The 21,480-nt window shown below is 42.2% G+C and overlaps 1 protein-coding gene across 1 annotated transcript in view; it reads left to right on the plus strand.

Moving 5' to 3' along the window:
* Positions 1-21,480, plus strand: part of KALRN (kalirin RhoGEF kinase) — a 464,489-nt gene that overhangs the window by 169,247 nt on the left and 273,762 nt on the right. Inside the window, exon 4 of the mRNA XM_026054352.1 lies at positions 20,344-20,536. Coding sequence (XP_025910137.1) covers positions 20,344-20,536 — 193 coding nt within the window. The remainder of the gene's footprint in view (positions 1-20,343; positions 20,537-21,480) is intronic.

The following is a 21,480-nucleotide window of genomic DNA, read 5'->3' on the forward strand; positions in this document are numbered from 1 at the left end:
CGGCCGCACGTAGGGCCGCGTCGTTGCCTTTGGAGTCCTTGAGCTCCATCCAAGCTCTCAATCTGGGGATTAGATCAGTATTGTTCCTTCTCACTAAATGATTTTGCATGTTGATTGCCTTGGTTTTATTCCCTGGAAGAAGGAACCGAGGTGGGAGTGAATGGGGAGAAGGCCCATCCTAAACATGGATGCACCCTGTGCCCTGGGGCTGCTTTTTGAACTGTTTGAGCTGTAAGAAGAAGCCCATGGGCCTGTGGTAAGATTTTATACAGAACGTTTGCTCTCCATCCTCTTTCTCCGTGGCCCCTTGCAGTGGGCAGCCCTCACTGGCCTGTTCCACTCTGGTGCCCATTTATCCCTGTTTCGGGGTTCTCAAGGACTTTTCAGCTTTCAGATTTGTAGCTCTCCAGTATTCAGAAAGATCCAGGTAGTGGTGATCTAGGGACTTCCACGAGGAAGGCAGGTTTGCTCTAATGCACACAGTAATTCAAGAGCTAAAATTAGCAGACAGAAAGCTTGTGTGGGAATAGCRTGCTGGCAACAGGCGCTGTCAGCCTGCGTTTCCTTTTGAAGGCGTCCGCGGCCGTCGGCAGAACAGGCAGCACTTCAGCCAGTGCTAACTTGGCTTTGCAGTGCTTTCTTCCCCAGAGCTTTACAAAGACTATAAAAGGGTTTTGTCTTTTTTTCAGCATGGGTGCTTGCCTTCCTCATTTGTAACCCCAGTGTATGCTGCATCCTTTTCATTTTTAGAAATCAATTTGGAAGCATTTTATGCCACACTTTTTATGGATGTCTTTAGGAGCAATAAAACTGCTACTGTACTTTGCAGTCTGCTTTGTGATGAGCATGTTGTCAGTGGTGTCATAGCAGTGGAGAAGCTCTCATAACATCCCAGGGATGGTGGATGAGATCTTCACTGTGTGTCAATATGCAAAGTCATGTCAGTCCAAACTGCCTCGTCCTTATCCTCATCTCATGGCTAGAGGTATCATTCATGCTAGTCCAAAGTTTGGCTTCCCAAGTGCACAGCTTGGGGAGAACTGAAGATRTGTTTTCAGGAATGTATTTTTAGCCTTGTCTCCAGGTGATACAAAGCTTATGCAATCGTGCTGTCAGTCTTTGTTTAAACCAAATTTGACAGAGAAATAAGAGTCTTAAGAATATTGAATTCCTACAGGTTTAATGAGAATAGACAGCTGTACTGGGAGACAGACTCAATTAGTGCCCTCACCAAAGGACAGGCAGCCTGGGCTCCCCAATCTTAGAGACTGGTGGTGGTGGGAGCGGGGAATCTCCAAAACACTTAGGAGCTCAAAGGGTGCAAATGCTTTGTTAGACATCAGAGAATCTACATGACACGTACAACCCTAGGAATCCAGAGTTCATCTGCTCCAGTGCTCATAAAACTGTGTGCTAGTTATGGTATTGGAAAAATGAATCGTATTGAAATATAACAGCAACCAGTTCATGGTAACATGTGGTATTGAGCAGGCTGATGTTCTAGTAGCTTGGAATGTATGGGTTGGGACTGGCAAAATTTGTCCATGAGTGGGATCCTGAATTCCCTGCTATTTCCAAAGGGAATAGATCCAAGTACGGTAGGCAGTTGCAAATCCCATCAATGATTTCTAGTTTTCCACAAAGTGCTCCTAACCAAGCCAGTCTGTGGTGGTTAATGTTTTCCGGAGGATCCTGGCATCACTGTGGAGTTCCTGTGGGTTTTGCAATGCTGTGTGCAGCGTAATTGTAGATACGTGGTGTGAGGCTGCTGGGCCACTTAAATACAAGCAAACAAACAACCAAAAAAGTGAAAAGAGGGAAACATCTTAACCCCAAATAACATCATAAATAAGAAAAATAATTCCAGAATCTATTGTAAGCTTGGTGTAATATCTGATATCTAAGTCGAGCCAGTCCAGACTGCCTTGTCCTTCTCCTTTCCTCACTRTGGCTAGAGGTATTGTCTCCCATGGCTAACATCTTTGCTGAGTGGTTAAAGTCACTTCAGTTGCGATCGTAGGGGAGCATCATTAAACAGTTGCACATCTCTGCAAAGCAGAGCAACAACGGAGGTCCTCTGCAGCTGAGTTCCAGTCACTTTCTTACACCTTTGCTATGTGCCACTTATGTGTGTTTATTTGATGTTCATGTGATGTGGAAGCTCCTCTGCATCACCCTGCTCCCYGTGGGAAAACAAGAAGAATTGACAATATACCATATGTAGGAAGTGATTTTAGCACTTAGTCTTTTAATAGAAAGATGAGTTGAGCTTGATTTTCTGAAATTTATTTATGTAGCATCTGGCTTGCCAGATGCTTCTGCAATTGATGCTGTTATTGAGGATCAAATAAATATTACTTTTTGAAATTCAATTGGAAAGAATTGCTCATTTAAAAAAAAAAAAAAAAAGACATTTTGCTTGGTAAAATTCACCCCTTTCTTTCTCTTTCCTGCCCTAAACCAGGGGCAAGGATGCAAACAGTTACTTAATTTGTCCGCTTAGGGATATGGAGATGGATGTGATCCTCAGCAATAGCTTCATGGTATTTTAAATATACGTCAGACCAAACTAACCCTGGAGCAAAGCTATTTGATWTCAGTGGATGAAATTCAACCTGTTGGCAGTAGTTCCTACTGTGAAATAGTAAAACATGCCAGTGACCAGATGAACAATTTATACTTTAGCAAGWTCCATAATGAAAAAGCTGGTTGTGGAAAAATGTGTGGGGCTGTGATACTTTGSAACCCCCATCAGTAATTTTGAACTTCAGACATAGGGGTAATGTCCTGCCAAGCAAGGTAACAGTTTCTGAGGCCTTGAAGATACTTTGTTCAGCACTAGGATAAATGCTGTCTTCTAAGTTTCCATCTTGTGATACTGAACAGCTTCTAAAGAGGCCTTGGTTTGCCTCTCAAACAGAGTAGGCACTCCCACCAGGAACAAGAGTTTTCCCTTCAGGAACTCCAGGTGGGCTCACCATACATGTTCCATCTGCATTAGCATAAAATAGAGATCTAAATTAATTTCCTATCATTTCTCTTTATTCGCCTGTGAATTTACTGGCAGTTAAAGATTAGCTGCAGGAAAGGGACATTCGTGCTGCTGGTTAGCGTTCTTTCTTAGCAAAGTGCTAGTGTCCTAGGCTAGGCTGGTTGACTACATCTCTTCTGGCTCAATCATCTGTGATCAGCACGTGACAGCCCCAGAGACCACAGTCCTCTGTGAACGCAGCGATGCCAATTTTTCCTTCCATTGTTTTTCTGCTGTATGTCAGGCCTAATTGAGGCTAAAATTGTAGCTCCTTTTCAGTCGCCTGCTCAGCTGTTAGCAGCTCTGCTTAGACCACCACCAGCAAGTGTGTTTATTAACAGCTCTGCTTGTGTCTTTTGTGATCTTCATAGATGATAACGAGATGGGAGCCTCAGATTTAATGTAGGCTGCACACTTAGGTCACATGTGGACCTCGCTGGGTGCCTTCCCAGAACATCAGGGAAGAGACCCAGGCAAAATTTTCGTTCTGAAATTTACCCTGGCTTCTCTTGCCCCTTGGCTTAGCTCTATAAGCTTATTTTCCCAGGCCCTACAGTGGACATAATGCTATCTACCACACAGTGTTTTGGGAAGCTCCATCAGCTCATATTTCTACGTCTCGTTTGAAGCCCCTAAGTATTATTGAGTTATATTGCATGAAGCAGTCCTTTTAATAGCATGCACTGATTAGACCTCTAATTTCTAAGGGAAACAGCATCTTCAAAGCTGCACTTGTCTCAGGAGCACTGCTTAAGCAGGTGGCCAGGTACTGCAAGGTCTCCTGATGTTAGGAAATGCATTTGATAAAAGCTCCACATTACAGAGGTGCATTTTGCCATTCAGTGAATCAAGGCAGCAGGGAGAAGAGCTGTTAATTGCAAAACGATGTTTAAATAAATAGCAGGTACCTGTTAAACTAATGAAGATTCTTAATGCATAGGAAGAAAGACTGGAAGTGCTACCGTGTTAATAAACTGTTAGTCCAGGAATTAATTGAATGGGCTATATACGTGTCTTCTTCCAGACCTCTCTTTACTCCATTCTCAAGACAGAACTGAATTCTTACAACTCTGATTAAATGCATCCAATTCTGTGGCTCAGTCCTCTCATTTCTTCCTTCTATTTTTACAACATTTGTAATTTAGTCCAGAAACTGCATCTGGAGAAGCAAACATCTCTGGGGTCACAGATTACTTTAGATTTTGCTTCCCACTGGAGACTTGTGGAAAGGAGCTGTGATTCCAATCCAAAATCTAATTAAAAATCAAGTACATAGGAAACTAATGGACAATCTTACCCATAGGAAGAATGTCTGGAAGCTGCGCTTTGTTAATGAGCTGTTAGTCTAGGAATTAAGTGCGCAGGCAATATGTGCTTTTTTCTGTAGGGTTTCTTTTTACTGCATCACAAGACAAAATTCAGCTGTTACGGGCTCTTACCAGGCACACAGCAAATCTCAGTTTCAGTTCCAGAACTGCCTCCCCCAAGTTTAGCAATGTCAGATAATATGTGAAAAGTAACATGAAAATAGGATCAGTAAAAGAAGGTTTCCTGGGTTTTTCAGAATTCTGTAGTGCATTTCATCTCTGCAGTTTTATGGACTGTTAAATTGCATCTGTGGTGTATTAGTCTTGGTAACTCTCTTCTCACCACTTATTGGGCACTAACAATTGTCTGAATGACACACATTTTCCTTAGGTAAAATCAACTTACTGCCTGTGAAAAAGGAAGCCGCTCACRGAGGATCCAAATGCTTAAACTTCAATATCACTCTAAAAAATACTTGTTTTACTGAACAAGTTTCTAGTTGCCTCCATGTTAAAATAAACAATGTATATTTTGTGCATTTGAAGCRGACCTCGGAAAATCATGGCAGACATACTTGAGTAAGATACAAAAAGTGGAACGACATAAATCAGATAAATGTATCTGATACAGTACCAGTGCAGTTTTATTGCTCTCCATTTCTGAGCGTTTAAAATTGGTAACAAATCAGTATTTTTTTAGAAGMCGAAGCCCATCTTGCCAATATCATACTCACTTTGCCCATTGAGAGGTAATTGACTTACAATTGTTTTTACAAATGAAATCACATTTTTGCCTTTTGTGGGAGGCCACGAATGCACAGAAGGGCTTTAACTGTTCATGCTGCCTTGAAAAAATGCCAGAAATCAAATATGTAATTAGGGATTCTGTTAAATGTCTAATTCCTGCACCTGCGAACATTTCTTCACACAAAGCTTTTTTTTCAGCCTTTGCTTTTCCTTTAATTTTTTCTTATTTTCTTGGCTAAGAATTAAGTTTTGTTTCAAAGAAGACTGTCAAAGCTCTTGTGGGGTGTATTGTGTTCTTTGTCTAAGTCCCATATAAAAAGGTGGTTCCCTTTTTCTTGTTGAATGGGATATTCTAAGGCATGGTATTAAATCCTGTTGTATTTAACACCTAATTACTCATGGCAAAGATCTTTAAGCAACTTCAAGATGAAAGGTGAGGCAAGAAGTTATGCCAGTATTGTTATTAAGGTAGGTTTGTTCTTCCAGTGCTAAAAGTAATGTATGTGACATTTTCTGTACCACAAACAAAGTCAATAATAAACTACAGGTTAGAAGGAGCAAAGAGAAGAGTAAAGGAAGAATTATCGCCAGATATTGTAATAGGATTTTTTTTAGTGGCTCTTCAAATAGTTGGAAAGAATTTAATATTGCAGGTCATTGTGTGGTTTGTTCTTCCTACCTTTGATGGTGCTTTCAGGAAAATGGGAGATTCATAAATTGGTTCTTCCAAGCTACAAAAGATTTCAACAGAATCTAAATGTATTAAAAATATAGATCTGTTCTGAAAATAAATGTCTCCAGTTAAAAAAATGTCTCCAATGTCTGGTGAAAAAAATACCAGACTGATACAAGTCACCCAAACTTGGACTAAAATGATAGTCCCCTAGTCTTAAGACATGGGCAGGTATCATATCTGAGGAAATGTTAGTCCTTTTCTGATTGAACTTTTCCACCAAATAGCTTTAGACAAGCATTTTAAAAATCAGTGCTACCCTATGAGTCTGGTTTCAGATTGCTGTTCTGAAGAAAAAAAAAAACATAATTTTAATAATGTTCTAGGAGTGTCCTGCAATTCAGGGTGAGTTAAAAACATTCCCCCGTACTTTTTTAACCCCAGTGATTGCTATATTTTAAGTATTTCTTTTGGACACTATGGTTAAAAAAATCGTAAGGATTTAGGGATTTTTAAAAAAATCTTAGGGATTGTGTATAGGATGCATGCAATGTTTTATTGCAGGTTTACAATCTGCATGTTAGCTGAATGGGTTCTCATAACAAAGAAACACAAACACAACTAAAACAATTTAGTCATTAGAGGAGATTTTTCCCGGGCTGCATTAACTGTTAAATAAGTGATACGTCTCTTCTGACTTCTTGCATTAGACACCAAAGCTGTCAGCTAAAGAGCAGGATCTGATCACTGCTTGATTTTAAGCTGTGATTATTTCTCATGTATTTTATCACTGCAGTGGTTACGAGATCCTGAGTACTCAATGCAAATGCAGARCAGAACTGTGGCTGCCTTCCCTGGAGAGCTTCCAGTCTAACCTGAATGTGGGAGAGGTAAAACTGGATGGACTCGGCCTTTGAGAGCTGATCGCAGCCCCTCGGTGCTGGGAGGGCCATTGGGCTCTACCAGTCTTCACAYGCGGCCTCCTCTAAGGTGAAGTAATGTGTCACAGCACAGATCAGCTCAGGACAGCACTCCTGTTTCCTCCTCACCTTGGGAAGCTGCAGCAGAGCTGCAAACAGGCGTTGCTGTGCTGAACCTGGCCTGGGAAGCAGTCTCTGCCTTAAGCTGTGACAATGTAGGAAATTAAGCAGACTGCCTCCAGTTGTGTAAAACAGGAGAACATAGAGGGTCTGTCTAGACAGCCGTTGGCCATACCTAGGACTTCGGCACAACCCTCTCACTTCAAAGAGCATCTCATTATAGAACAAAGGCACGTATGTACTATGCAAATCACCAGGGGCATAGGAAGGAAACCATCAAGGCGGRAATGTGCATTCACCATGTCTGCTCCTAGTTACAAATAAAAGGAGGATGTCAATGCTCTGTTGGACTAACACATTTACTAAAATAAGCTTAGAAAATGATGCAAGAGGTCACCAAAGCAGGAAGATATCCGTCTGATATGGGGGCTGCTGCTTCCCCTCCCCCTCAGCAAAGCAGACCAAAGTGTGTGCGAGTTCCTCCATGTTCAGCAAGCGTGAACATGCACTTYACCCACCACCCTAACTGCTGAATCAAGGTGTTCATTATGAGGCATAACTACGCAAACAGGAATCAGATGGAAGATTTTTTTTGCCAYACAGTCCAAGTAGGGTCATGGAACACTGCTGTCCCTGAAAAACACACTGTTGGGATAGATTGTATCCATGCACCGTCCTCACAACATGGTAAGTTAGGCAGCATCTGCTGTCATAAACTCCATGTCAGCCAGACTTCTTTATTTTCTGATATCAAAAACCTGCATGAGCTTGCTCGGTGAACACAGACACATAAAGAGACTGGTTTTAAGAGAACTTTCATCAAAGAGGGGTGAGGTAGTTGTTCAAGTTTAGAATCAGTAATTACAGAAAGCGCAAGAACTCTCAGTTTTCTCCAGAGGTGTTAGTTTGGGGTAGTTAACAACTGCATTAAAGCAGTTTGAATTGGTGTAACATCACTCCCTGAAGTGGCCAGGACAGGATACTTATTATTTGCAAGTGTCAGGCAGGCATAAATCTAAGTCCATATATGCTATGTTTTGTATGCTGTTTGTAAAGCACATCATAGCAACAGAGATTTTAGTCTATTTTCCTTAGTCTTATACCATAACGCACTTAATAATGATGCATTGGGCCAGTGCTCCTGTGGGTTCTATATCGAATCTAAAATAGTTGTGGTTTTACAGTCTGTTCCACTATGGCRTTTTAATATTAGCTGTACAATTATGCTGTGATAAATGCTTTTATTCCACATTTTAAGAAAGAGTAAAACCGCTTGATTATAAATGCAGGCATATATTTTTGGCCAGGTACTTGCCTGGTCCTTATTGAAAGCCCAAGTTGTACAGCCTAGGCATCAAAATGGACAGAAGGCTATGGGAATAATTCAGGGCTTTGACAAACACTTTATCTGCAGGTTTGCTGGCAAAATGAACAGCAGTGAAATAGTTAAGACTCCTGGTGTTTAGGCAGTCAGAATTAGGCTTTTTAGTTAACACCCCGCTAAAATGAAGGGTGTAAGTTCGCCGTTCTCCTAGGCTCATTGTTTCTTTCCACTGGCTGCAGACTCAGCAAGACAAATGCGCATTAGTTTATATTGTCCAGGCTATCTTTGCAAGCAGATGGGCTGGAAATCTAATTAAAAAAMCCAAAAGCTTTGATTCTGGCAAAAAAGCAAAATCTGTGGGACGACCCTAAATCCACTGAATTAAATGGATGTTCTCTGTCAATGCAGTTCTATTGTCCCACTTTATAAATAAAATATGAAGGGCCCTACTTTCACATAGGCCCATAAATGTGCTCATTTATGAGTTTAATAAAGCGTGTGTATTCAGTACAATTAGATAAGCATATGTATAGAGCAATAAATGCTCCCTATATAAAATCAGCACGTGTGTAACCCAGAATATAGCCCAGGCATGCATAAATAAGCACATGCTTAGATTATTAAGTGATCTCTCCCTCCCAAGCCTTTGTGAATTAACCATGTAGCAGCCCTGACTATTTGTGGTTTATAATTCTCCTGAAATTACATTTATGTCTGAAAATATGGTAAATATACTAGATTCTTCTGATGGATTCGTTACACTCAATACAGAAAAGTACTTTCCATTTTCCATCCATTTGCAGATGAAAAAAACCTGTGGTAGAGTTTAGTTGTAGCAGACACTTAAGAAGGAGACAAGTAATTTTCAAGAGCCAAGGTGCCCTGACTTCCTGTCTCATCCCCTGCACCACAGTGCTTCAGTCAGATTAAAAATACATATATGAAAGCATAAATGAAAGGAAACTGCTGACAGTATTTGTGTTATCTCATGTCAGGGGCTTTACTTAGTASGGCTTTTTTTGTACTGGGTGCTGTGTTCACTTTGAGCATCAGCAAGAGGTTTGTGGAGCGCCTGTGAAAAGCCTCCTGTTGTTCCTTGCGTGTTATTGCCCAGAACTGTGAATTGCTGCAGAAACCTGCTGTATTARGCCCCTGTCTACACAGGATGCTCTACTGCATTAGGTTAACACAGGCAGGAAACTCACATAAGCGACTAGATGCGGTTGGCGACRTACCTTGGTGTCTCCTCTTCATCAAATGAGCCACTCGGCATTAGGGCGAAAAATCTGAGGTGTGGGGCTTCTTCATTCTGCTCTGGGATTTTTCTTAAGCTAGCCTGGCTGCTTTCTACCATTAATTGCACCTTTTGTGACTAGCAGATTCCCATTATTCCTAGTGTGGCCTACATACGTTTCTCAATATAATTTTCAGGTCTGGCAGCAGGGTAAGCATCACATTAAGCTTGCAGTTTTTGAGATGAATAGAATGATGTATGTTCACATGTAGCATGCATTTACAGATTTGCCTAGAAAAATCTATTGTGATTTTGATAGAGAAGCAATAAGGCTAATAGGGGAAAAGGAGCATACTTTTGAAATGAAGCAATTACTTCTGGAGACTGTTTATCTGAACCCACTTTGCTTGATAGAACAGTTCTGGGTTTTCAAATTAGTGGTGACTGGTAAGAAAAGACAGGGATATGGAACTGAAATRATTAGTAGTTATGGAAGAATTTCAGGATAATAAAGGACATTTTCCTAGAAACTCGAATGGCGCAATCTTAAAACAGTGTTTGTGCATTCCCTTGAGGGAATGATCAGACCTGGATCAGATGACACTGATCAGATCCCCCCTCAGCCTTCTCTTCTCCAGGCTGAACAGGCCCAGCTCTCTCAGTCTTTTCTCATAGGGCAGATGTTTCAGGCTGCTGATCATCCTSGTAGCCCTGCGCTGGACTCTCTCCAGTAGCTCCACATCCCTCTTGTACTGGGGAGCCCAGAACTGGACACAGTCTCCAGATGTGGCCTCACCAGGGCTGAGTRGAGGSGGACGATCAMCTCCCTCGACCTGCTGGAGACGCTTTTCTTAATGCACCCCAGGATCCCGTTGGCCTTCTTGGCCACCAGGGCACACTGCTGCCTCATGGTCAACTTGTCGTCCACYATGACACCCAGGTCCCTCTCTGCAGGACTGCTCTCCAGCAGGTCCACCCCTAATCTGTACTGGTGTCCAGGGTTATTCCTCCCCAAGTGCCGGACCCTGCACTTGCCCCTGTTGAACCTCATGAGGTTTCTCACCGCCCAGTCCTCCAGTCTGTCCTGGTCCCTCTGCATGATGTTGCAGCCCTCTTGGGTATCAGCTACTCCTCCCAGTTTGGTATCCTCAGCAAACTTGCTGAGGGGGCACTCTGTCCCTTCATCCAGGTCATTGATGAATAAATTGAACAGGGATCGGACCAAGGACACCACTAACTACAGGCCTCCAGCTGGACCCTGCGCTGCTGATCACAACCCTCTGAGCTCTGCCATGCAGCCAGTTCTCAATCCACCTCACTGTCCCACACTTCTGTGGGGACTCATCTAACCCACACTTTTGGAGCTTGCCCAGGAGGATGCTGTGAGGGACAATGTCAGAAGCCTTGCTGAAGTACAGATAGATGACATCCACTGCTCKGCCCTCATCCATCCAGCTAATCATTCCATCATAGAAGGTGATCAGGTTAGTCAAGCATGATTTCCCGTTGGTGAATCCATGCTGGCTACTCCTGAGCACCTTCTTGTCCTCCATGCGCTTGGAGACAGCAGCCAGGATGAGCTCTTCCATCACGTTCCCAGGGATGGAGGTGAGGCTGACTGGTCTGTGGTTTCCCAGGTCCTCCTTCTTGCCATTTTGAAGGCTGGCGTGACCTTGACTGTCTTCCAGTCCTCCGGCACCTCCCCCGTTCTCTAGGACCTTTCCAAGATGATGAAGAGTGGCTTAGCAATACTGAGGGATCAACTTGTTTATACTCAGCATCAGTGGTATTGATCTGTCACACATTTCTATTACCATGCAAATAATAAGGGGTGCCTCACATGAGCAGTTTCATCAGTAATGTTCAGTTCCCCTCACTAGGAGGAGTGAGAGAGCCTGGGCTTGCTAGGAGCAGTATTACTGGCCTGAGCTGSACAGTTTGAAAATGCAATGGGAATTGCAATCTGGCATCCTCTGTTTCTTGAGGACTCAGTAAAAAGAACAGAATAAAATCCTCTCAGTGGCATTATGGAGGTAATCTGAGGGAATGAGTAACTTCTGCTGGGTAAGGGAATACACAGCACTTGATTTTACAAGCATGGCTTAGAGCACAGGCTGATCATACAGCTTGAGAGCAAAACCTCAAGCACGGCAGGAAGCACAGAGCTGATAAGTGGGCTATTTTGGAGAAGTCATTGTGACTATGGAGGCTCGCTTTGTTTGCATACGGGTGGAGCTCAAAAAAATGATATCCCTCGATTTATTAGTCTTGGTCAGTGCCCATGGAGAAAACGGAGGCATCAGCATTAAACACAGGTATTTCTACGGAGAACTCCCAATTCTCACAGGCCTTCTTAGCAAAATAAACTCACTGTGGGGACTGCAGAATGTCTCTGCATTCACCTTTCCTCCTAAGGGATGCTTTGGAATCCAGCATGTGCCCTTACGTAGATTGAATGTGAGGACTCCAGCCAAGGTCTTGTCTGCCTCACACACTGGTTATATCGCTTCTGCTTGGAGATAAACAAGGCAGCTACTATGCTGAGCACTCAGGGCTGGAAACAGTAAAGCTAGGTTACTTTTTGTGGAAGAATCTGCTATTTTGAAGTACAGATGCTTAAGGGAGGAAAAAGACAAAAACCTTCCAATTTCTTGCAAAAATACCTCTAAAATATTGTCAGTCKTTTTCTTTTGTTGTTGTTTTAATAACATTTGAAGCTTTTTTCTATTTTTTTTCTATTTATTTTGTGTTTTCTATTAAAAAATAAATGGAAGAAAAAGAAAAAAACACTAGGCATTTAATCTGAAAAAGGCCAAAACAGAATGTTTAGATGGTATAAAATCCTTTTCAATTTTTAATTCTGCAAATACTTTCATGATGGCCTGCAGTTTTGTTGAAATATATCATTTTCTCTTAACGTCCATTTTCTCCTCTTTTTTCCCTAGTTTAGTATTTTAATTACACCTCTTATGTGCACGGATGTACATGGTTCTCCTGTACTGCTTGTTGTGCCTTATGATAACTGATGAGTAGCTACTGCAGGAAATGTCCATACTACTTAGAAGCACCGATTGAAGCATCTTTGAAGAGTATTTTTTCCTCATATTTGAGCCTGGATCAAGTGTGTTATTCCTTGAGTGGTTCTACCTGCTTATCACAGGACTGGCACACAGAATTTGGTAGAGCGTCCTTCTCTGGCCATACATTGCATTTCACCAGAAGCAGCTGTCTTGTTTACACCTACATTAATCATTCTTAGAAAAAAACGTGCATGAGCAGAACATACTTGCAAGCTTCTTGGTGCTACAGAAGGTCTTTCTGCTGTGCATAACTCTGCCTCCCGCAATACGTTTTAACATTGTAAAYACGTGCAGTCTAGAGGCTCTTTTCTGGGGTAACTGGTGTTTTAGTGTGAGGAGGGGAATCCCTGGAGGAATTTACTGCTCACTTTTTCGTTATTTTGTTGGGTGGTTGATGCCTAGAATTGATAAATCAGGATCCCAGGACTAGGAGCCTGAGCAGGCATTGCCCACATGAAGCATCCTTTTCCTTAGGGGAAAACCTGACAGTGGAATGCAGTCTAGCTCTTGTTGTAACTGCGTGTGAAATGGGCTTCATGGTCCTCTTGCCTGAACTATGAAAAATGCTTAAAATAAGGATAAATGCAGCCCTCCTCCCCTCCTTTTTTGCTTTTGTCTTACTAGTTCGGGTGCACCAAACACCACCAAACTATTTCTCACTAGAATTCCAGTGAATGTGACTCTCAAAACATACTTCCAAGTAGTCCCTTCCCATCCAGTCTTTATTAAGAATGATGTGTTTATATTTCAGCACAACGCTAATATTTATTTTTTCCAGCAAACACCAATAACATATCATTTTCATTTAGTAAAGCATTTTTGTTTTCTGTTTCTGCCAAATTAGCCCAAATACAAGGCACTAAATGTTCAAGAGAGAGCTGAATGGTACTTACTGTTCAAATATTTCTTTGTTTTAGTAACAAGTCTTTAAATGTAGCCYGGCTTCAACAAAAACAAAGCCTTGATTAATTTCATATTTATCTCAGCAGCTGTTTCGAGGAAGACCTGCCAGATATTGATCCAAATATAGTAAATGTGCAATAACAAAAGGGGAAGAGGGTAAATGGYTTATATGAAGGCATGATTTACCAGCAGAAACTTAATAGGAATGTGAAAAAATTATAATACTCATCCTCTGGATTTGGCTTTAGCAGCTGCAATGATGCATTCTTGGACACAGCTGTGGTTTATAACTTTGCTATTTGAATAAAGATAGAAAGCTTCTCAAACAGTGTTTATTTGGTCAAGGGAATAAGAGGATGAATGCCTGTGGAGATCTGGGTCACTGGGGTGCCAAGGTGTCCCCTGCGCAGGAGRCAGTGGAGCACAGCCCTGCTGAACCCTCTCCGACCCTCCCGGCGCAGGTACCAGGCAGGACTGGTGCCCATGTAAGGACCACCATGATCTCASAGGGCTGTGGGCTGCCCTGCGTGGCCCCTGCGTGGCTGGGAAGGGATCTTATACCAGGACAGGTATCTGAATCCTTCCTAGCTCCCACCATTTGACAGTGTAACAGCCTTGACRGCCCTTCTCTTTAAAGGAAACCCTGGGAACAACATGAGCTACTTGTTTGAGACTAACAGGAGCACCCGTTCTGGCACCAATTTGCCTCTGCCAAATATTTGGTTGTTTCTTTTCTGTCTTTGTTTTCCCTCCTRTTGACAAGTGGCCAGAGCCAGGGGCTGAATATGGACATTGTACAGCCGTGCATCAACATTCCTGTGCCATTCGCAATCACACCTCGTGTCCCCARAGAGCAATGGCTGGAAACCGAGACAGGTTTGTCTCCAGCAGGACCTCACTGGCTCCAAGTCTTTTTACAACATGTCACTGAAACTTCTCTGCATCACTGCTTTATGTCCTGCTGCAGCCAAGGTGGAACTGGCTTGGGTTTCTTTCTTTCTCTTTTTTTTTTCTTTTTTTTTTTGGAAAAGTGAGAATGAATGACTCCTTTTCAGTATTGGGAAAGAAGAAACAAATTCAGGTCACAGTGAAGAATACMGGATTAATTGGAAATGGAGGTTGAATGCCTGCTGCTTTTACAAAGAAAAAAAAGAACATTGGGAAAATCTGCAGGAAATTTGTCTGTATGTAGCCTTTTAGATAGCTGCAATTATCTGGTAGGAGTTTTCAGTGGTTTGGTGGTGCGAAGTAATGGTGTGTCTTGGATGGGCACCACTGAGATCCTCAGCTGGTGGCTGCGCTACTAGCATGTAGCACAGGGAGCGTCCTGTGAGGATGAGGAGGCAGAGGTGGCCCTGGATCTTTGGCAAGATGGACAGTCCCACCACTCTGAATGGTATCATCGCCCTTCCGGGACATGGGTGACAACTGAGAGTGACCATGTCACACTTCAGTAATGCATGTGCTAACTGGGATAAAGAGTTAGGAATGTTTTGCTGAAATGGATTAAATGAAGGCATATATTTTAATGAATAATGCTGATTCAGGAGTGCTTGACAATTAAGTCTATTAGAAGGGACTTTATCTGGTCCCCCCCAACATGTTGGCAAGTACATTACAAATAGAGATGGGTTTCTATTTAGACAGTGATCTTCAGGCCAAGCATCATCGTGCAGTGCCAAAATATGAGGGCAAGGAAGTGCGACTGATTTTAAACCTCCCAGCTTAATTTTCAAGCTGAATAAACAAACCATGGACAAGATGAATAAAGAAATGCAGTAGATAAAAGCCATTAACACATGGGTCACTTAGGGGATCCTTGGAAAATTCYGATATGGAAACCAGACAAGGAAGTTTGCTTCCAGAAAGAAATGAGGCCTTTGGGATGACACTGTGTGCTCGGAGGCTTTCGTGGACCCGTTTTTTTCTCCTCCTCCTCTCCCTTATCCACCCTCAGCTTGTGAATCAATTGGCTGATTGCAGCCACATCTGTCAGAGGAACAGCGAGCTCAAAATAATGAAGTTCCTGCAGATTCTGTGCTTGCAGATTGATGCTTATAGAGCTGCTTGTTATGCTGAGAGTGTCTCCTGACAAGGTTACACTGACCCTTCGGAGAGGAGATCTTGCTTTCATTGCTAACAAGTCATATTTTGAATGAGATTCCATGTATGTCAGATCCGTGCTTTTAGCGGGCCAGCTAAACGTGCTCCTGTGTCATCTGCTCCTGACTGCACAATGGGAATGGAAATATTGTGTTATTTCAGCTAATCAAGTGCTGAAGCTTCTAAGTGCCACCAGCTTTGGCCAAAACGTAAGGATGAAAAATACATGTAATCAATGATAGGTATTTGAAAGATTAATCAGAAAGCATGGAGTGCTTAGCCTGGTTTGGTACCCAGCAAGTCGGCTCTTGCCAAAGAAAATATGATTTAGAATATGCCTGAATTAAGGAGGAAATTTGAGAAAATAACCTTATGGAAGTGCCCCAGAAACCAAAATAGAGAGATTTATTTTGACAAAATTATCACATCTGCTGCAGAGTTTCAATTTAACGCTTCTTTTTTTAMATGCAGAACTTCAGTATTGTTTTCACAAGTATTTTAGTTTTTTTTTTTTAAACCCAGAAGCCAGTCTCTTCTAAAAAGCAGTGTGGCAACTGCAGGGACATATCAACTATCAAGTGTTWTGTGCTCAGTGTTGCTAATCTAGTCCAGATGAGTAAGAGCCAAAATCTGACAGATTGCCCAAATACTTTGATTTGAGTGTTTTGTCCAGTTTCTGGTCAAATATCAATACCGGAAAAAAATTAGGCACCACAGCCGACATTAGTTGCCATCCTAAAATGATTACTTGTGCATAATAGGCATGAAGATTGATGTAGCCTCTTGGCAGTCGGATAACGGCTGCTTTGCTCGGAYTTTGTGGAGGAATTTTGATTATTACTGTCCCTGCTTTTCCTGATCAATTGCTTGAGTTGTTTCTTTTAAACTGCAAATTTAATAAGCACAGCCAGACTGTTCAAAAGGAATTGAGAGCCATTTCCTCGATGCATCTTGAGGTACCTGAAGACAAATGACTGGTTGTCAAAGAGGACGGAGGTCGGCAGATGTCCCTGACTCGCACAGTTCGTGAGGCTTCATTATGGCTGCAAGGAGGCCGCCTGTTTTGTCCCGCTGTCCATGGCTGTCAGTAATTGAACACTGCCACTTACATTTTGGCCTTTGTAATTTTTTAGAAAAAGTGCCTGTGAGATGTCCCCACATTTGTTTATTCCTTTTTTATTTTCATACATATGTTGTCCAGTCGCATTTTAAAGCCCATTGATTATATTATGGTTATTATTATTTTATGCAGGATGAACATAGGTACGAGGAGACCTCCACCAAAGGTAGTTCCTTAGACAAACCCAGCATGGCAGACAGGCCCTGCCCTGAAGAGTTTACAGACTAGAACAATCTTTTCATCTCTCTCCTCTTTTCCTTAGGTGGCTCTGCTGACTGGCATGTGGCCCCCACTCACACAGTGCCAGAGCTCTCCAAGGCCCCTCTCCAGAGCACTCTCAGCAAGGCCAAGCAGAAATAATAAGGAGACAATGTTCTGGCTTCCAGCAGCTTAAGCACTGTTGGAGAACATTTTTTGACAAGGAGGTTTAGAAATTGGGTGCTAGTTTTGCCTACAGAGGAGGAGAAGGAGGTGTAGAAACATCACTGTGCCTGGGAGATTAGATCCCTCTGATGTGACCACAGACCCACACGTGTGATGAGCGAGCACCACTCTTCTCATTAAAGATTGCAAGCAGAGCCCATTCTGCAGGTCTGCGAGCAAGGTTCTCAAAACAGAGTTAGCTGCTCAACGTGAGAAACACGGTCCTTATGTATGTATGTTATCTGTGAAAAGGGGCACCCAACCTTTCACTGACTTTCAATTATTTTGCTATATAAATGTACCTGCCTATAAGATCAATCACGTAGGGAGATTCTCTTCTTCATAAGTAAGAAATTTTGTACTAATAGTGAAATAGTTGTTTCTTGTCGATAGGCTGTATCTCACCAAAGGAAATCTGTAAGTATACTCTATTCTTTCTTTATTTTCTCCTTCCGCATCCCATCAGTTCTCATGCTTGAAAAATATAAGCAATTTTGATGACAGCTTGGTCTAATTATAAGGAGTGTGGATAGCGCTGGTAGTGACAACCGGTTGCCTCTCCCAGTGTTAAAACTGGAAGGCATCAGAGGGAGCAAGCAGGAGAGAGGTCAGCAACCAGCTTGCAAGCCAACTTCCATAGCCGCCCTGCAGACAAGGAGGGTTGAAGCTGTGGAAGTCCTTGCCAGCAGATGCTGCAGTGCTGCAAGCTCACATGAGTGCAGGAAGGATCAAGCTAATGGTAGAGAAATCTGCGGAGGGCTGTTAAATGTCCAAACAACACCTCCAGCTCAGGAAGCCCCTCTGCATTGGCCAAGGTTTGGAAAGGAGTGAGGGAAAAAATCTGCAGAATCCCCTAAGCATTAGCTGTTGTCTGTGTTTTTCTTAATTCTTATTCCAAGACATCTTTACTGTATTTACAGGCATAGGAAGCACTGTGTATGTGCGTGATGTATCACCTCAGGATACATCCCATCTTGCCCATTCAGACACTGCTTCCAAAACCAGGGCTCTGCTCAGGTTTGGCATTAGGCTATCCACCTCTTGCCTGGCATCCTTCCCTCTRTTCTTCCACAGAAGGTGTACTGTGAAGTCTCCCAAAATGTGAAAGCAAGGATTTAGTGCTGCTTTGCAGCAGAGGGTGTGGATGGGAGTGGATGACAGCACCTTCTGTGCATGGGAATGGACGGCAGCACCTTCTGTTTCTCCATTTCTTCTTGGTGCATCCTCGGGCCTGGGGTCAGCTGGCAGAGGGACCTCAGGAAATGCAAAACCAAGCCTATACTTCTCTCCCACTTCCCTATCTGGAATAGCAACCTCACTGCATGCTGAACTCGATGTCACGGTGGTGCCTGATCACGTGTGTTGGGATGAGATCATACTGCTGGAGCTGGGGCTGATTTCGGGGCTGTTTGGATCTAAGACTTTGGTTCAAGCTCATAAACAGGAGATATCAGTCCCTCAGGACATTGCAGTTCTGCTTCGTAAGGCAGGTTTTTCTGTTATTCATCAGTAAATATTATATTAAGTTATTATCATTTTAGATCAGATTTGGTAAACTGTCAAACTGGCTCCAGCCATGGGGAGTTGGAATGAAATTAATATTGGTTCTGCCTCGCTGTGGTTGCACTTTTTAAGCTATTTATATAATGAAAGACATATTGTACTTACCTGTTGCTGTTTGCTAGTGGGGTACTTTGTGTGTCCGTGTAGTCTAAGCAAAAGCCATCCTTGGGAAAATCAGTTCAGTATAACAGGGGACAGTAGCTTGGCAGAAGTTATTGAAGACCCTATAAAGCTTTGCAAGAACAGGGAGAAAAAAAAAGAAAAACAAACTCCTTCTATTCAGYCCTGTCTGATTTGATTCTTTGTCTTAACTGTGGTACCAAAGGGCAAGAGGCGGTAGCACCACCAACAAAGCTTCTTTTACAGCATGTTTTTGGCATCTGCTTCAGAAGGATTCAGATGTCTGACCTTTCAGCAGTAGGTAAAAGGAGAATAAAACCATCTATATTCCAGGCAGTCTCTGGCAGCCCTTGGTCTCCCTAGTTATTCTTTGCAGTGATTGTGCAGGGCTCTGGATATGCTCGTAATGCTAAGGCAGAGGACCACGCTCAGTGGCTTTGACTGCTCCTTCCTGGCATTAAGTTGTGCCCGTTCAAGTCAGGGAGTGCTCTTAACATGGCAAAGTCCCCTTTGTCATGGGGGTCTTGCTGTCTGTGCATAAACCGCTCTAGATCTCGTTAAGGCACCTTAATTCTCACATTACAGCATGTCCAGTGTGCACGCTGAGACTCTTTCTGTGGAGGCTACACATGAATTCTTACTTTTTTTTCTGTGTTACAACCATGCTTAATAACTAGTATACTTCAGAAAGCAAAATCATTGCAACGACACCAACTTTTCTGTTGGTTGGCCTGCTATTTTATATTACCTTACCTTTATATTACCTTAGATTATATTCCTTTCTGTCTACAATATTGATGCTCTTTGTGCTGCAGGCTGGTTTGCAGAAAGGTCAAGGGTGGAATATTCATTTACATTTATTCTGTACCTCACTGTAGCATGTCTTATATCCAATATGCTTATGTTCTTCTTCCATGTTTCTCTTCTATACTGTTATTTCGGTTCTTGGGAAGGCAGTTTGCAAGCCAGTGCTTGCAGTGCTCGTGGTCTCCACACCTCGCAAAGGACCAGGCCACATCACTGCATTTAACATTTGAGAAGGAGGTGTGAGGCTGGCAGAAAAGTGAGACTGACACCTTAAAAAGACCCTGGAACATTTGGAAGATCAATCAGGAGGGATAAGGGTCTCAGTCTGAACAGTGCACATGCTGATTCACAGGGACTTTCTTTTCAGAGAATGATTGCCAGGGYTTTTTTTTGGAAATCAGACTTTTAAAAATTCCTTGAGGGGACCTCTGAAACTGAAAGTACCCAAAATTGGTGGCTGCCAGCAGGGTTAAGATGGAGAACTGTGGTTGGCGGCATCAGTGGTGGCTTACCGAGGAAGTGGAAAGCAAAATCCATGATCTGAACGCATATGTAACTACCATATAGAGTTGTTTCTGTTTTCAACTGTGTGAAAGCATGCATGTTTTCAGTAAAAATCCAAGCTRCATGTATTTGGGAAATAAGAAATTAAACTGCAACATATTAACCTGACTATTCATGTAAATTAGCTTATTAAAAACTTAGTTAGAAACTTAAAATTTCTTATTGCCTTTAAGCTGCATTATTTTCTGCTTTTTATTTTTAAGTATAAAATTCCTTGCTTAGCAGTGAATGCTAGCCACAAAAGCTAAGTCTCAGTGTGACTGTGGACTACATTAATTATGCTGACATGCTTTTATCCCTGCAGTGAAGACGTCTGTAAACGAGGATTCACTGTTATTATCGATATGCGGGGATCCAAGTGGGATTTGATCAAACCTCTCCTAAAGACCCTTCAAGAAGCCTTTCCTGCCGAGATTCACGTTGCCCTGATAATAAAGCCCGATAATTTCTGGCAGAAGCAGAAAACAAACTTCGGCAGTTCCAAGTTCATCTTTGAGGTGAGATGTTTGGTAATGTAGTATCCCTGCTAAGCAATTTTATTCAGGTAAAAAACATTTCTATGCTCTGTGCTGGCAGAAAAAGGCATTGGAGCACTGTTTACCAGGGTGAGTTGGTGCCAAGGTGTGAGATGCCTTCTGAGTAAACTTGTGGAATGGGATGCACGTTTCATCCTAGAGGTTCATATCTATGGTTCGCTTTGGGGTTTTGTGTGTGTGTGTCTTCTCTCTCTCTCTCTTTTTTTTTGGTGTTGCGTTCAGTCTTTCTTCCCTTTCTTTGAATAAAATAATAACCCCTAAATCAGTCAAAATACTAACGTTCTCTAGATACTAAGACATTATCTTTTCTCCAGGTTCACTTAATGGCTCTTTTTAATAAAAAGCATTTAGATTAAATTTATCTACATATTGTCAGTGTTTTAATTGAAATTTAATATTCGAAGTTAACAACAACAATTCATGTTAACAATACAGTGCCTTGGGCAATTCATGGAATGGTAACCAATATGCAACACAGCATAATTAAAGAAAATTTTACTAACTTTTGTCATTCATGAAAATAAACCAGCTATATTGTTTTATTGTTTCTTAGCTTCTGGGAATTTCAGCTTCTCACCCAAACAGAAGCAAAGCTTAGGGGCATGATGTGCTCTTGCATCTATCAGTATGGGCTCAGTCATGACTTAGTCTTGATTTTTTCTTGTTCTTTGCTGGGATAGTGTTTTGTACTTTACTTATTTACTAGTCCATTAATTTTAGAAACATACTCTGAATTTGCACCTTTGTAAATTAGAGTAGAATTTGCTCCAGTTCTCAGTGGTGACTGAAATGGAAGGGCATATTTAAGTATGTATTCACAGATCTTTTGAAATCAGTGTGGTGTAAATATGTGTTTATTTTCAACCTCCTTCCTACCTTCCATGACTACGGCTGTGTCCTGCGAG

The sequence above is a fragment of the Nothoprocta perdicaria genome, unplaced genomic scaffold (assembly GCF_003342845.1).
Source record: "Nothoprocta perdicaria isolate Ctin4 unplaced genomic scaffold, notPer1 scaffold_0, whole genome shotgun sequence".
NCBI lineage: Eukaryota > Metazoa > Chordata > Aves > Tinamiformes > Tinamidae > Nothoprocta > Nothoprocta perdicaria.